This window comes from Cicer arietinum, chromosome 6 (genome assembly GCF_000331145.2).
Source record: "Cicer arietinum cultivar CDC Frontier isolate Library 1 chromosome 6, Cicar.CDCFrontier_v2.0, whole genome shotgun sequence".
Taxonomy (NCBI): domain Eukaryota; kingdom Viridiplantae; phylum Streptophyta; class Magnoliopsida; order Fabales; family Fabaceae; genus Cicer; species Cicer arietinum.
Genome location: NC_021165.2, coordinates 15,016,625 through 15,030,614, shown reverse-complemented (window position 1 = coordinate 15,030,614; position 13,990 = coordinate 15,016,625). Strand labels below are relative to the sequence as shown.

At 31.0% G+C, this 13,990-nt stretch overlaps 3 protein-coding genes across 4 annotated transcripts; 1 reads left to right on the top strand and 2 right to left on the bottom strand.

The window, feature by feature from the left end:
- Positions 1-553: 553 nt before the first annotated feature.
- LOC101512098 (secretory carrier-associated membrane protein-like) lies at positions 554-5,780 on the top strand. Of its 2 annotated transcripts, XM_004504935.4 has the most exons (13): positions 554-822; positions 2,334-2,399; positions 2,892-3,011; positions 3,132-3,194; positions 3,297-3,330; positions 3,570-3,692; positions 3,826-3,888; positions 4,004-4,097; positions 4,546-4,591; positions 4,680-4,747; positions 5,100-5,148; positions 5,259-5,324; positions 5,442-5,780. In XM_004504935.4, exons 1-13 carry the CDS (start codon positions 766-768, stop codon positions 5,526-5,528), a joined length of 936 nt encoding a protein of 311 aa, XP_004504992.1. In that variant the 5' UTR covers positions 554-765; the 3' UTR covers positions 5,529-5,780. The 2 variants fall into 2 exon arrangements, with proteins under 2 accessions (XP_004504992.1, XP_004504993.1); XM_004504936.4 differs by lacking the exon at positions 2,334-2,399 and having other exon boundaries at positions 614-822.
- A 180-nt stretch (positions 5,781-5,960) lies between these two features.
- Positions 5,961-6,626, bottom strand: LOC101512657 (uncharacterized). The gene has a single exon (XM_004504937.4). The coding sequence runs from the start codon at positions 6,530-6,532 to the stop codon at positions 6,095-6,097; it is 438 nt and encodes a 145-aa protein (XP_004504994.1). The 5' UTR covers positions 6,533-6,626; the 3' UTR covers positions 5,961-6,094.
- A 270-nt stretch (positions 6,627-6,896) lies between these two features.
- On the bottom strand, positions 6,897-9,793 carry LOC101511785 (3',5'-bisphosphate nucleotidase AHL-like). The gene is made up of 3 exons (XM_004504934.4): positions 9,339-9,793; positions 7,942-8,599; positions 6,897-7,356 (listed from the first exon to the last, which is right to left on the bottom strand). The coding sequence occupies exons 1-3, from the start codon at positions 9,712-9,714 to the stop codon at positions 7,053-7,055; spliced, it is 1,338 nt and encodes a 445-aa protein (XP_004504991.1). The 5' UTR covers positions 9,715-9,793; the 3' UTR covers positions 6,897-7,052.
- Positions 9,794-13,990: the final 4,197 nt, after the last annotated feature.

Below are 13,990 nucleotides of genomic sequence, written 5' to 3'. Positions count from 1 at the left end.
ATAAAACAACATTTCTACGAATTAAATTAAAATGAAAAACAGTTATACTCCCGATTCCCGGCATATGAAATTTGTTTAAATTAGTACGTTTTTTTTATCACTAAATTGTTTTTTTAAATTAAATTTTATTTAATATTTTTGTTTTAAATTATAACATTTGTTAAAGAAAATATATTTTTAGCTGTTACAAAAATGTAAATTTAATCCAAAGAAAGACTAAAAGTATACTGTTTTTGGTTGAATAAATAAAATATAAATTAAATCAAAACAAATTTTACAAAAACACATATTTTCACATACAATAAAGAGATATTTCTACAACACCTATGCACAAAAATAATCACATTGAATATATTACACTCCAACATTTTAAAAAAATGTATATGTGAAAGTGCAAAAAGAAGCTTATTAGACCGATGTAGTATATAATATAATATTTTTTATAAAAGAAAGACATAAGTAGCATTTTTTTTACTAAATATTCTCTAATTATATGTAACCAAAAAAAAATACTCTCTAATTATATTATATTTTTTTTGTCTGAAAGCAGAGTCTCTCTGTTTATGTTTTTGACCAAAAACAATTCTTTTTTGTGTCTATTGCTGTAATTAATTACCTTCCTTTTTGCAACCTTTCCTTTTCCATTCTTCTAGTTTCTATTACAAGTTTCAAACTTTCAAATCTCAACACTTCAAAATTCATTATTTTTTGTTACCCATTTGATTTGACTTTGCTCTCTGCCTCTTCAACACCGTCACAGATCTCATGGCTGGTCGCTATGACAGTAACCCCTTCGCTGAAGAAGAAGTTAATCCCTTCTCTGTATGTCCTTCTTTTTCTCAAAGTTGTGATTTTTTTAACTGGGTATCAAGTGTTTTGTGTTGATCTTGATTTGATCCTTTAAAGGGGTGTTTTAGACTGCAACTTTAGTTAAATTATTGTTGTTTTAGACTTGTTGATTTTAGGTTGACTTGTTTGATACTATAATTGATATGGTTGGGAAAACCGGTTTTTGAGTTTTTTTTTTGTGTGTGTGGGTATCTATTTTTAGCCTGTTCTAGTTGTTGTTTTTCTTTGTTTCTTCATGTAGGATTTTGTGTGTTCTAATGTTGTTTTGGCTTTGCCTTTAGAATTCAGCTTAGGCTTTCTGGATGCATCTTTCACATTTCCTTGTGATATGTTTGTACATGCAGATGCTGTATTTGTTTAGATTTGATTTGTCTAGTAAATTTTATTTAATTCTTAGCATGAATAATCGTCCGATCGGGGTGGGGGAATTCTAGAGGTTTTCAAATTCATTCTTCATGGAAACATTAAAATTACAGCCATGTAGCATCAATTAACAACTTGAAACCGGATTACATGATGAGTTATTTGGAAGAGATTGTGAGAGACGACAACTTCTCCTTTAATGGAGGATAAATAGTGGTGGACTCCCTCTAAAATGAAATTTTAGACCGGATACATCAACCTTTCAAATACTCTTTTTGCTTATATTTTATTTTGGAGGGAGTAGTGTGTAACTATAATTGGAAAAAAATCTTAATTGGTTCTCATATTTTCACTAAATTTTGATTTGCTCCCTCTATTTCAGTAATTTCGAAACAACTTTATGTAGTTTAAAGGTCCCACTATTTGAATTTCAACGTTTATCCTCAATTTTAATTTGTATGTTGTGGTAAACTGGTAATGCCCTTTTTGTTGTCATGGCATGAAATTAACGATGAGTTGCTTTTTTATTTACTTTGCTGGTGCTGGCATGGTAATGTTAAAGTGAATATACAAATTTGAGTGCCATATGTAGTGTCTATTCTTTGCTGAATCAGCTGTGGTTGTATATTCTTAATGTTTGAAATTAATACAGTTAAGCTTGCTGAGATTCCCACATTGGATGTGATACGGTATGAAAAAGTGTTTATAAATGGAAGACATTTCTCATCTTACAAGTTGGTTTTGTGGGAGTTAAGTTAGGTCGAACCCAAATTAAGAAGATATTAGAGCCTGTCTAAGATATGTTGGAATACTCATCACTAGACGACAAAGGTGTCCAACCCTAGATGTGAGGGTGTGTGTTGAATTGAAAGTGCCACATTGGATTTGATACAGTTTGAAAATATATTCATAAATTGAAGCATATAAGATGGTTTTGTGGGGTTAAGTTACACCATGTCCACATTCTAATAAATCTAATGCACTATGAAGAGATGACAATTATGAACTTGTATAGTTGTATTAAGATCTGATCTATTTGAAGTTAGGAGATTATAATTTATGATTGAGGATTTTAGAACTCTGTTTTTTGGACCTTGAGATAACATATTCCCTGCAAACAGGATCCAGCTGTAAGGGGAAAAACATCAAGCCAATCAAACTATAGTGGTGGTGCATTTTACACAACAGTGAGTTTATTAATCAAACACCAGTGTATCATAATTATATACGTTCATGAAATTGATTTTTGATAATTTAAAAGTCACAAGTGACAACAGTAGGTTATGGTCAGCAGTGGAGGTAGAGCTAAAGATTAGGGGGAACACAGTTTTTATGCATGTAAATACAAATGGTATACAAAAATATTATAGAAAGTTTTAATTTTATATTCAGAATAAAAAAATAATACCTTATTCTAAAATTTTATGAACGACATGCATTAAGAGGAGGTAATGTCAAATAGTTTTAAAATATTTTTTGAATCACTATGTATTACTAGTATTTTGAAAATTTTGTTAGGATATATCGTTACACAACAAAAAATTACCAAAAATCTTTGCAGATTACCGATTAACTAAATGTCACATTAATGATATTCAAAAGCTTTGCTGTGATGTTTTTAAGATGCATGCCTGTGATGTTGAAATTTTATTATTTTCATATTGTTTTTAAAATGTCAGAATCCTGGAAGTGTTCCACCTGCTACAAACTCAAGGCTTGCGCCTCTGAAGCCAGAGCGTGCTGATTATAATAATTATGGCTTTGGTGAAACAGTTGATATACCTCTCGATACATCAACGGTATGCATATAATTGATATTGTTGAAATCCTCAGTTTTTTTCTTTCCATTTATAATGTATTCATGTATTCTTGCAAGAATTTGATGAACTTTTTCTTATTGTTATCTATTTCAACATCAGGATTTGAAAAAGAAGGAGAAGGAACTCCAATCCAAGGAGGCTGATTTGAGAAGAAGGGAACAGGTATGCAATGGGATTTCTTGGTGTCTTTCTATTCACTTTAGGGTTCAGTACTTCAGTGTTCACTTGCATTTTTTATTTATTTCTTTATTTATCTAAATACAGGAAGTGAGACGGAAAGAAGAAGCAGCTGCACGAGGTAAATTACATTTCCTATATTTATATTTGTTGAGAATGATTCAGTTATTTGTATGGCTATCCTTTTTAAAGTTCAATTGTTGACATTGCTATTATTGTTAGGGGTGGCTATGTTTGTTTCTGTTGACATTCAATTGAATAGTACTGCAGAAATTTATAAACGTCTTTGAAGTTTAAACATTTTGCACAAATTTCATTCTGTTTAATTCGTCTAATAGGCAATTACATTTTGTTTTGCAGCTGGAATTGTTCTCGAGGAAAAGAATTGGCCACCATTTTTCCCAATTATCCATCACGATATTGCTAATGAAATTCCGGTTCATCTTCAAAAATTGCAATATGTTGCATTTACTACACTGTTAGGTACATAATCCTCTTTTATTGGGGGGGAGGGGTGCTTTTGGTTCCAATTATTGTATAGTTTTTGCCAGAAGTTCTTGAGTATTGTGTTAGTCATGTTAAATCACGGTCATTGATGAAAAGTTATATTATGCAGGACTAGTGTTGTGCCTTTTATGGAATGTTATAGCTGTAACTGCAGCTTGGATTAAGGGCGAAGGTGAGTTTAGATATGTAAAAGAAGGTTTTATTCGGTTATTTAACATAACAGATCAAATTACTAATCTGACATCTACAAATCCCATGCATGTGGACCATGCCCTTGTTTAATGCAGGTGTAAAAATATGGTTTCTGGCGATTATCTACTTTATAGCCGGGGTACCTGGAGCATATGTTCTGTGGTATCGTCCATTATATCGTACCTTTAGGTAATAAAAAAATCAATGCTTACCTGCATTTAGTTCTATTTTCTAATAAGTTATGCAACTGCAACAAGTTAGGATTTCTTTTATATAACTTAAGACTAAAAATTGTTCTTGAGAAACACGCAAACCTAGGAGCTTTGAATGCTGTGAAGTTTTATCACATTCGGTCATGTTCATAGTAAATCTAAACTGTGGAAGTTTTGAATTGATAACGTAAACGTGATTTGTGCTTATTTCTTTCAATTTAATTTTTTTTCCTTCTCTCTTAAACCAATTTAGAGGTTTTCAACAAATTGTGAAACTATTGCATTTGTTTGTATTGAGACATTTTGATGATATGTGCTTTGAAGCTTTTATACAAGAACAATTAGTTAATATGCACCCATGTTTGATCTTTTTTATTTAGCCATATTCTTGATTTGATGCTAAATATGCTCCCTTTTTATTACAGGACAGAAAGTGCTTTGAAATTTGGATGGTTTTTCCTGCTTTATCTGGTATATATTGTTTATACTTAATGTGCATGAGTTATTCTTCAAAAAAGTGAAGGAATCTAATCATCTATGATTCTTCTTCTGCTTACAGATTCACATAGGATTCTGCATCTTAGCTGCCGTTGCTCCTCCTATAGTTTTCAAAGGAAAATCCCTGACGTACGACAACTAACTATATGCACTCGATTTAACGTAACAATATTGCTTTTTTTTACTATATTTTTTTGTGACACAAGGAGACAAGGCATTTAAATTCATTTTCCTTTCAGAAGATATGTTTCGCCTCTCTTTTTCCCTTCTTTAAAATAAAATGTGTAGATTTATGACATCTTATCCTCACTCTTCACCCAATTTGAAATCTAAGTGGTCCTAGAGTATCAAACCTGTAGGCATGTTGGTGTGAGTGGTGTAAAATTTGGAATTTAATGTGTTTGTTCATCTCTTCAAGAGACCGAAGTTATTATCATTTTTATTATCTAATGTTGGCTCTGTCTACTCGCATTTAATACAGGGGCATTCTATCTGCCATAGATGTGATAGACAACCATACTTTGATTGGGGTAAGAATACTATATAAACGTCAAACTTTGTTTTTCTTAAAATTACTCATGCTACACTAACTAGTACTTTCATATTTAATTTATTTTTATTTTTCTTCATTTGCTTGTAGATTTTCTACTTTGTTGGATTTGGATTATTCTGCCTTGAAACATTGATAAGCATTTGGGTTATTCAGGTTTGGGTCCACTTTTCTATGTTTCCAATTATTTTTAGCACGTGAAGCTAGCATTTGAAAGCCATGATTTTCTTACGACACATAGTTCCTCACTTTTCTTATGGTTGGTATATACAGCAAGTATACATGTACTTCCGCGGCAGTGGTAAGGCTGCCGAGATGAAACGGGAGGTGGCAAGGGGAGCAATGAGAGCTGCAATCTGATATATCGTTTTGTGGAGAAGACTGTATGAATGACTTTTGTATGGATCGATGTTGTATATTACTAGCCACAAAATACTTTGAAGAAAAATATTATACTGAGTGTGATTTTTGTGTAGTACAAGTTTTGTTTATTTATTTGTTTTTCTCGTTTAACATGTTACCTATTTATGTGGTTTGTTAGTGTATATTGTGTAACCAGAGTTTTGACATAACAGTGGCTGGTAGAAATGTGCAATAGTGAAATTCTTGTCATCTCAATGAAAAATGGCCCAAGTAGTACAAACTAAACCTACCTCAGCCAAAATATAACTCAACACACACACACATATATAAAAACGTTTTGTTACATGTTTTTATAAGAGAGAAAAAAATAGCAGCCCAGAATGAGAATCTTCTCAGCGATGTCCCATAATATCTTAAACTATATAGATATAGACATTAAAAAAACCATATATATATAATCGAAAGCAAGTTCTAACTCAGATCAACCCATATATAAGTAGTATCATAAATTTTTATTTATCCAAAAGTTAAACTCGCACACTAATATATAGTAGTGGCTTCCCTCAACAATAAGCGATACATTTATTTTTGCAATCAATGTTACAGCCGCCACCTCCGCCTCCACCACCGTAACCCTTGCCAGAGTGACTGAAGGAAGAAAAACACCTTGCTGGACACGTCACCTTCTTCTGATAACAAGGGCCTCTGTCTTTGCAGATAATAGTAGGCCTAGTTACACCATTTCTTGAGTAGCCACCATTTGGAGTTCCATAACCACTTCCATATCCTCCTCCTATGTTGTTCCCAAAACCTGGTATGCTAAAACTTCCTCCTGGTCCAAATCCAAAGGAACCACCGTAATCATTGCCTCCACCTTTGTTGTTGTTGTTCTCACTAGATGGTGAAGGTTTGGTAGTTGATGATGTGGATCTGCGAGAGGACACAGAGGTAGTAACTGTTAGCAACACAATGAACAAAATAAGGATGGTTATGTGTTTCATTTTTCTTTCTTTGTATACATGAAATGGAAGAAGAGAGTGTATATGTTTGGTTAGTGAGATATTTAAGGTGTGAAGATAGATAGATAGTGGGAGCGGAATATTTATTTAATTAAATGTGTTAGTGGAGAGTGAAAAAAGCATGTGGAATACAGATGGTGAATTTATGATCCTGTTGTTTGTTGGTTGCAATTATTATACTTGCTGACTTAATTCATCACAACCGCGTATAAGCCACTGCTATACTAAAACTAGTTCAATTTTCATTTCCCTTGCCTTGGAGTAATATTAATCACTAATATGAAACGGTGTTTAATTAAGGATTTTAAAAAGGAAAATACATAAAGTAACGACTTGGTAAATGTCATTGAGGATACAAAGAAATATTGATAACATTTCAAACAATATTCATCTCATGCCAGCAACCTACTAGTACAAATACATCAACAATAACTGAAGTTAAAGCAGGGCATATAATTCACAAGATCACAATACATTATTATTTTTATGAAACAATTTCAATTCAAAGGGTAGATGAAGACCAACTAGCATCAACAGCATCTATGATATTTTCATGTAATGTGGATCCAGCACAAGCAACTATACCACGATCAATCCCTTCTAAATGTGAACCTTTAGAGAAATCCAAGGAACAACCCCTAACATCTGTTACTGTCCCTCCTGCCTCTTGTATGATGATAACACCAGCAGCATGATCACATATTTTCTCCTTGTAACCACTCCTTGAAAACTTCATAAAGACCTCAGCATCCCCACAAGCTATTGCCGCATATTTCACCATGTTGTAAACTCTTAATGGCTTATTACTGCATACACAAATGATACATAAGAGTTTTCTTATAAAGTAAAAACTATTCTGTTATGGAAACTATATTATTGTTGCTGTTTTTTCCCAAGTGATATTTTAAATATTGGAATAAATGGGTGTGTGATTAATCATTGAGTAAGGAATGTGCACTTGTACATCACACTTTTCAGATTACCATCTTACTAAGAACCTTTTCATCATTTCTATTGTAATATATTAGCAATAATGATTGGATATTTTTTTTGTAAAAGTTTTAATATGCGTATAATACTAAAGGAAAAGGTTTTAAATAATGGTCTGTGGCTACAATCTAGACTGCCACATTAAGGTTTTTTTATGTGCCTGAAACGTGATTGAGGTTATATTTGACTATGATTCTCAGAATCTCAGCAGTACCAAAGATCGTGAACTTTAAATCCTTGATAATTGAATTCAAATAGAAGGGTAAAAATACAGGAGTAATCCACATAGGAATGAATAATCCCATGTTGGAATGTCTAGAAACCTATAATCCAAAAGGTAAAATATCAAAAGACAGAAACAGATAACTTATATCAAAAGAAAAAATGAAATAGAAAACCACCTGAGACCAACACTATGAGCCAGTCCATCAGTAAAAGAGTGGCTTGAATTAGCCTTCTCAACTGTTTCACAGAAAGTGGCCAATGCTAGGTTATCAATAGAAGAAACAGAAGCTTGTTTTGCATGGTTTGGCCACACAAACTTCTCATTGACATGGATCAGTGGTTGGATCCAAGCCTTACCACTACCCTTTTTAGCACAAATTACACAACCTTCATTTAAAGTTCTATTTGTTGAAGGAATCAACTTAGACATAATCCTATGATAGCTTTGCTGATAACTAAGCCAATCCTTTCTCATAGGGTAGTTAGGACACCCCAGAACACCAACCACAACTTCTCCATCCTTTATCAGTGATAAAGATACAGCATACTGATCACAGTTTAGTGCCCAAAATCTTCCAGAAGGACCTCCAAGTGAGTTGCAGTGACTAATGATTTCAAGAACCTCTGATGTTCCAAGAGGTGATTCTGGGGCTTCAACTCCAAATTGAGGTGCTTTAGCTAAACATTCATTCACAGTTTTTGCCACAGTTTCTAGTAGTTCAGATGAATTAGTGTTGGAGAGAGTATGAACATCCTCTTCAGCTAGAATAGAGATATTATCATCCCTTAAACATGTAGATAATATCCAGCTGATAATTGCTTTGACACTCCAACCTATAGAAATAGTATGTTACAATTCAATTTCAATCATTAATTGTAAGTATGGATATAAATTAATTAAATTCACCAATAGTTTGTTTTCCTCTTTCATAAGTAGAATATTTAAGTATTCATTTTGATTATTAGATCCTTTTTGCATCAGAAAATGTTTGTCCTCTTGTGTCACTTCAAAACAATATCCAAGAAGCCATTTGTCATAATTTGACTGGATATCAAACCAACTTAGGCACAAGTTATAATTCCATATTTGGTAGAAAAGTTGTGTTTGATGAGATCCCTGCACTTTCATGCAGTAGACACTAGACACCCCTACACTACTCTGAATTTGTTGCAATCTAACACAATAATCATCTCACAATTCCATATAAGGGCGTGATTGAATTGACTTATTTGAAAGCATAAATATATATGAGATTATTTGGGAAAGTTCGTAAAAACAACTTATGACATGTTACATGTACTGCTTTTCAACTTATTTTATACGTTTTCATTGATAGTTTATCATAACAACTTATAGTTTATATAAAATTAGTTTCAATTTTATTTTATCATTTGTTTTAGAAATTGCTAATACATAAATACTTATATGATAAACGTTTAATTAAGTTGTTTATCCGAAAAGGGTTTGAATTCATATGGCTAAGATAAAAAGTTAACTCATTGGCTTATTGAAACAAAAATCACACACACAAAACAAACAAGACAAAAAATTTCACAGTTCAGGAACATTCACCTGCAACTGTGACTGAAGAACTACAATCCTTGGAATTGTTACTAGGCTTGGAGATCAAAGTGTCTTGCACTTTCTGGCTTAGAGAACAAGCCATCTGCACTGCTCTGACAGCAACATTCAATTCTTTGGAATATTCCTCTGGCTGTGAGACAACATCAACCATTTGTCTTTCCTCCTCCATCAAGTGAGAAGAATAAATTTGTTCGAAATTCGACACCGAAGCAATGTGGCTTGATGAGAGGTTCTTATGATTGAAGGACAAGAAACATGAACTGGTTGCTGCTTCTAAATGGCTGAATGTGAAGTAGTCAGTTTTCTTTCCATGTCTCAAAATATGTGGTATGGTTGCACTAAATATGGAACTATATAAAGGCATGTTAAGTACACAACAAGTTATTGGTTTTTTATAAGAGGGAATAGAAAATTGGGATATGAGATTATCAATTATAATAATGACATTGATAAGCCTAATGAGAGTATCATTATTTATAGAACTGAGTTTCCTAGCAAATACTGCCTTTTTTCACTTCTTGTCTTTTTCATCAGTAAGAGTAAATTGCACTAAGACAGAAATTCATTTATTTTTAAAATTTTTACTAATTGGTGTTGTAGTCAGGGGGAAGAAAAAAGCTTCAAGAGCTGAAACGCCACTTGTACAAAAATACTAAAATTAATCTCTCACACAAGTCACAACTAATAGATGTTGTGGAATATTTGTTGAAACACAGTTAACAAAGTGCTAAAATTTGGTTACTATACCCTCCTTTAAGATTTTAAGGCCCTTGTTCATTTTTTTGTCAATTAAATTGTTAAAACTTTGTGCGAAAGAGATCTTAGGTTTAGAGAGGAAGTTTTAGAAAATTATGATTAATTATGGAGTTGACATAATTGAAATTCTAAACTGATCATATTTTGATCAAAAATATTTTTGAGTTTTTTTTATATTAGGTCGGATTTAAACCTAATTTAGAACAAATTCAAATAAAATACGAGTTGGATTAGATTGAATCACTGAATTGATCAGATTGAACTATCTACTAACGAAAAAGTTTTCACAAATTACAAATTCATAAAATATAAAATGATATTTATGGTTGGGAAAAGATTTAGTTAAAATAATTAGTGAAAAGCCATTTAAGCTAGTATTCAAGTATATGAGTGATGTTTTGCTATTTGAGACTGGGTTTATTATGTATATATGAAATGCAAAATTTCTCCTAAAGTTGACTAGGTACATTTCATTCATGAAGTACGTAGTTCATTCTTGTAACTCATTTTATATACTTATACTGTTCACATGTGTAAGATCTGAGTCATCGTGAGCTAACCATCAATAAGATGGATTTTGATTCTCTTTTCAAACTTTGTAATGCAGTTTCAGCAATCAGTGGTCCAATCAAAATAAGCGGTCGAGATTTATTTACTATGTTTCACCTCAAATGACGGTTATAATTGATTACAACGTGAAACTGTGTGGAAATTTACTGCAGTGACTTTGGGTCCCAAATAAGATATATCCAAATCTATTTTTCATTCATAACATTAATCATAACTCAATCTCATCGATCATTCTATTTTTTGGCGCCAATCGGAAATTACCGATTTGGGAGCCAAATAAGTCAATAATTATGGCTGATGACAAATTGACAATAACCACCACTGAAGCATATATAGGCAAATACAAACTTTATCAAGTATATCCAAATACAAGATTTATTATGTTTAAATAATTTGATGCATGTAACTTCAAATATAGGTTCCAAGTAAGATCAAATTTTGAATAAGTTTCCTAGTTCTAAATTTTTTTTCTTCTAATAAATCAAATTTGATTTAAAATTATGAAAAATGCTAGCAAGTGTTATTATAACATTTTTTAAATGATCAAAAAATGAAAAATGATTTTAGAAATAATACATTCAACATTTTAAATTTTCAAAAAGTGATATTTTTACATAAAATTTTGTTTTTTGTTTTTATTTTTATTTTTATTTTCAACAAATATTCTAAGAATATTTGTTAACATGATCTAGCATTAAGTGATATACCAAAATCTAATTAACTACTGTTCTAAAATGAAATATCAACAAATAAATTAAAAAATTCATGTATATTTGATATTAATTTTTGATTTCGGATGGAGTAGGACACTCAACCATGAAATTTTTATACACACACTTCATAATTACCTTTACATATGATAGGTGTTTGATTGTAAGATATCAATGTTTACAAGTTTATGATTTGAGACACATTTTATGATTTAGAATGACATATAAGTCGATTTAACGATGAATTGCGTGCACGGGTGTGAATGTGATATTTGCAGCCGAAAGTTAACAAAAATAATTAGAGAGATTCAGGGGATAAAGTAATTGGATGATAACTTGAAGATTCTTAAAAGCTGCTCCTTTTTTGTTTTATTCCTCATGACGTGAAGCATATGAAAGTATGATCTCATCAACTCCGCTGCTTATTAAGAATAAGTATTTTGAGTCAAAGTTATAAGAGAAAATCCTAATATTCAATCTTATAATATTTTAATAACTTGTGGTTTTCTTAACTTTTAACAATTTGTAGTAACATTTACAAATTTTAATCACTATTAACAAAATAACTTGAAAATTAATTGAATTATTTTATATATTGTTAATCTATATTATTAAGACTTACTTTTAAAAAGTATTAATGACAATATTAAAATATCTGAAATAAGAAACTTTGAATGTACATACTTTGTCACATGTTGCGCCTTGAATGTGTTAAATATTTAGAAACACCATATAAAACTCACAAGTAGTACTTGAATGAAATGATATATAACTTTTTCAATTTAATCAAAAGTCTCCAAGTTTTAACTAGAAATACAACAACGTTAAAATATATCATTTTGCCCATTATATGGTTGTATCCGTATTAGGGTTGTAACATGATTTAAATATGGAAAGCAAAAATAAAAACAGCATAGGACAACTCTAACTAAAAAAAAACTTTTAACTTTTATTTTGACTCAAAAACATACAAAAAAAAGTTTACGTCTTTTTTACTAAGAAAAACCTTTATTTGATTTTTTTTTATAAAAAAAACATCATCAATTAAATTAATAATTTTAATAAAAATAATTAAATGACATTGTAAGTTATGATCAATATTAAATCAAAAAAGTTTATGTATAATAATGTTGAGCATTAAATTTAGTTAATAGCAATTACAATGTTTAATCATTATTCATAAAATAACTTAACATTAGTTGAATTATTATCAGAAGAATTATTTTAAAATGTATTTGATGGTAATTTTAAATTAACTATTCTATCATTTGTTTTTTTTTTTGTGATTTGAAGTTCGGTCAAAAAATAAATAAAATATGATTAATAATTGATTTTTAAAGATCGAACTCGAATTACCGTTGATTAATTTGAAATTAACCAAAATTATTAATTAAATAAATTTAATCACCTGATTCTACCGTAACTTTAATTTTTTAATAAATTCAATCTAATCATCATAGTAAAAAAAAAATATATATATATATATATATAAAAATATATATATACATAATCTTTTAATTTGAAATGTATCTAGTCAACAACATAATTGAAGACTTTGTGTATCTTTCAGAAATCTTTTAATTTTTCTTATCCTATTGATTCTAAACCATTGCTTACTACAAAGAATTCATGAGATTAGTGTGTGATGGCTAGCTAGAGATCATACCCATAGGAGAGAGTTTTAAATTTTTTTGTTTAGCTTAGGTTTTTCGGGGGGAGGGCGGGGAGTTATGAGTTTTTTGGGCCTCACTCCCGCAAAAAATGTAGAGAATTGTACTGCGCACCCCCCCACTTTTACCTGCCACCCCCCAACTATATGTAAAAGACCATATTACCCCTAACTTTAACTATAAAATCCTACAAAAAAAATAACTTTTCTTTTTTTCCCCATTTGTTCGAAACTCTGAAACATCCGATTCTCCCACCCTACCAAATATTCGAACCTTTGACACATTCGAAGTGAAAAAATAAGGATTTCTCGAATCTTTCCTTGAATGTTAAACATTCGAAGCTTTGTTTTTCCAGATTTTTCCAAAACCTTCGAATATTTCGTTGAATGTTAAACTTTCGAAGCTGTATTTTTCCAGAATTTTCCAAAACCCTCGAACATTTCGTTGAATGTTAAACATTCGAAGCTGTGTTTTTCCAGAATTTTCCAAAACCTTCGAACATTTCGATGAATGTTAAACTTTCGAAGCGTTGCGTTTTCCAGATTTTTCCAAACTTTCGAACCTTTCGTTGAATCCTAAACTTTCGAAGCCCTTCTTTTTTCCAGACATTCGAACCCCTCTATGAATGTCAAACCTTCGAAGCCATTTTTTTCCAGAAAAGTTCAACCATTCGAACCTTTCCTTGAACTTGAAACATTCGAAGTTCAGAAGTTTCGAAGGTTTCCTTGAAGATGAAATATTCGAAATGTAAAAGATTCGAGCATTTCTGAAAGATTCGAAAAACTGGGCTTCGAAACTTTGAGATTGATGGAAAGATTCGAAAAACTGGGTTTCGAAAGTTTGGTTTCCCAGTGAAACTTTCGAAATATTATTTGGGTTTTTTTTAATTTTTTTTCATTTGTTTTTAATATTGGTATATTGATATATTGCAGTG

What these genes read in the sequence shown, in the direction of transcription:
- LOC101511785 (XM_004504934.4), bottom strand. Translation starts at nt 9,714, where the DNA reads ATGCCTTTATATAGTTCCATATTTAGTGCAACCATACCACATATTTTG. An exon ending in TTCTTCAGTCACAGTTGCAG is followed by an intron (nt 8,600 to 9,338) that starts GTGAATGTTCCT and finishes CTATTTCTATAG; the next exon opens with GTTGGAGTGTCAAAGCAATT. An exon ending in GCTCATAGTGTTGGTCTCAG is followed by an intron (nt 7,357 to 7,941) that starts GTGGTTTTCTAT and finishes TTGTGTATGCAG; the next exon opens with TAATAAGCCATTAAGAGTTT.
- LOC101512098 (XM_004504935.4), top strand. Translation starts at nt 766, where the DNA reads ATGGCTGGTCGCTATGACAGTAACCCCTTCGCTGAAGAAGAAGTTAAT. An exon ending in AGCTTGGATTAAGGGCGAAG is followed by an intron (nt 3,889 to 4,003) that starts GTGAGTTTAGAT and finishes TGTTTAATGCAG; the next exon opens with GTGTAAAAATATGGTTTCTG. An exon ending in GGTTTTTCCTGCTTTATCTG is followed by an intron (nt 4,592 to 4,679) that starts GTATATATTGTT and finishes TTCTGCTTACAG; the next exon opens with ATTCACATAGGATTCTGCAT.
- LOC101512657 (XM_004504937.4), bottom strand. Translation starts at nt 6,532, where the DNA reads ATGAAACACATAACCATCCTTATTTTGTTCATTGTGTTGCTAACAGTT.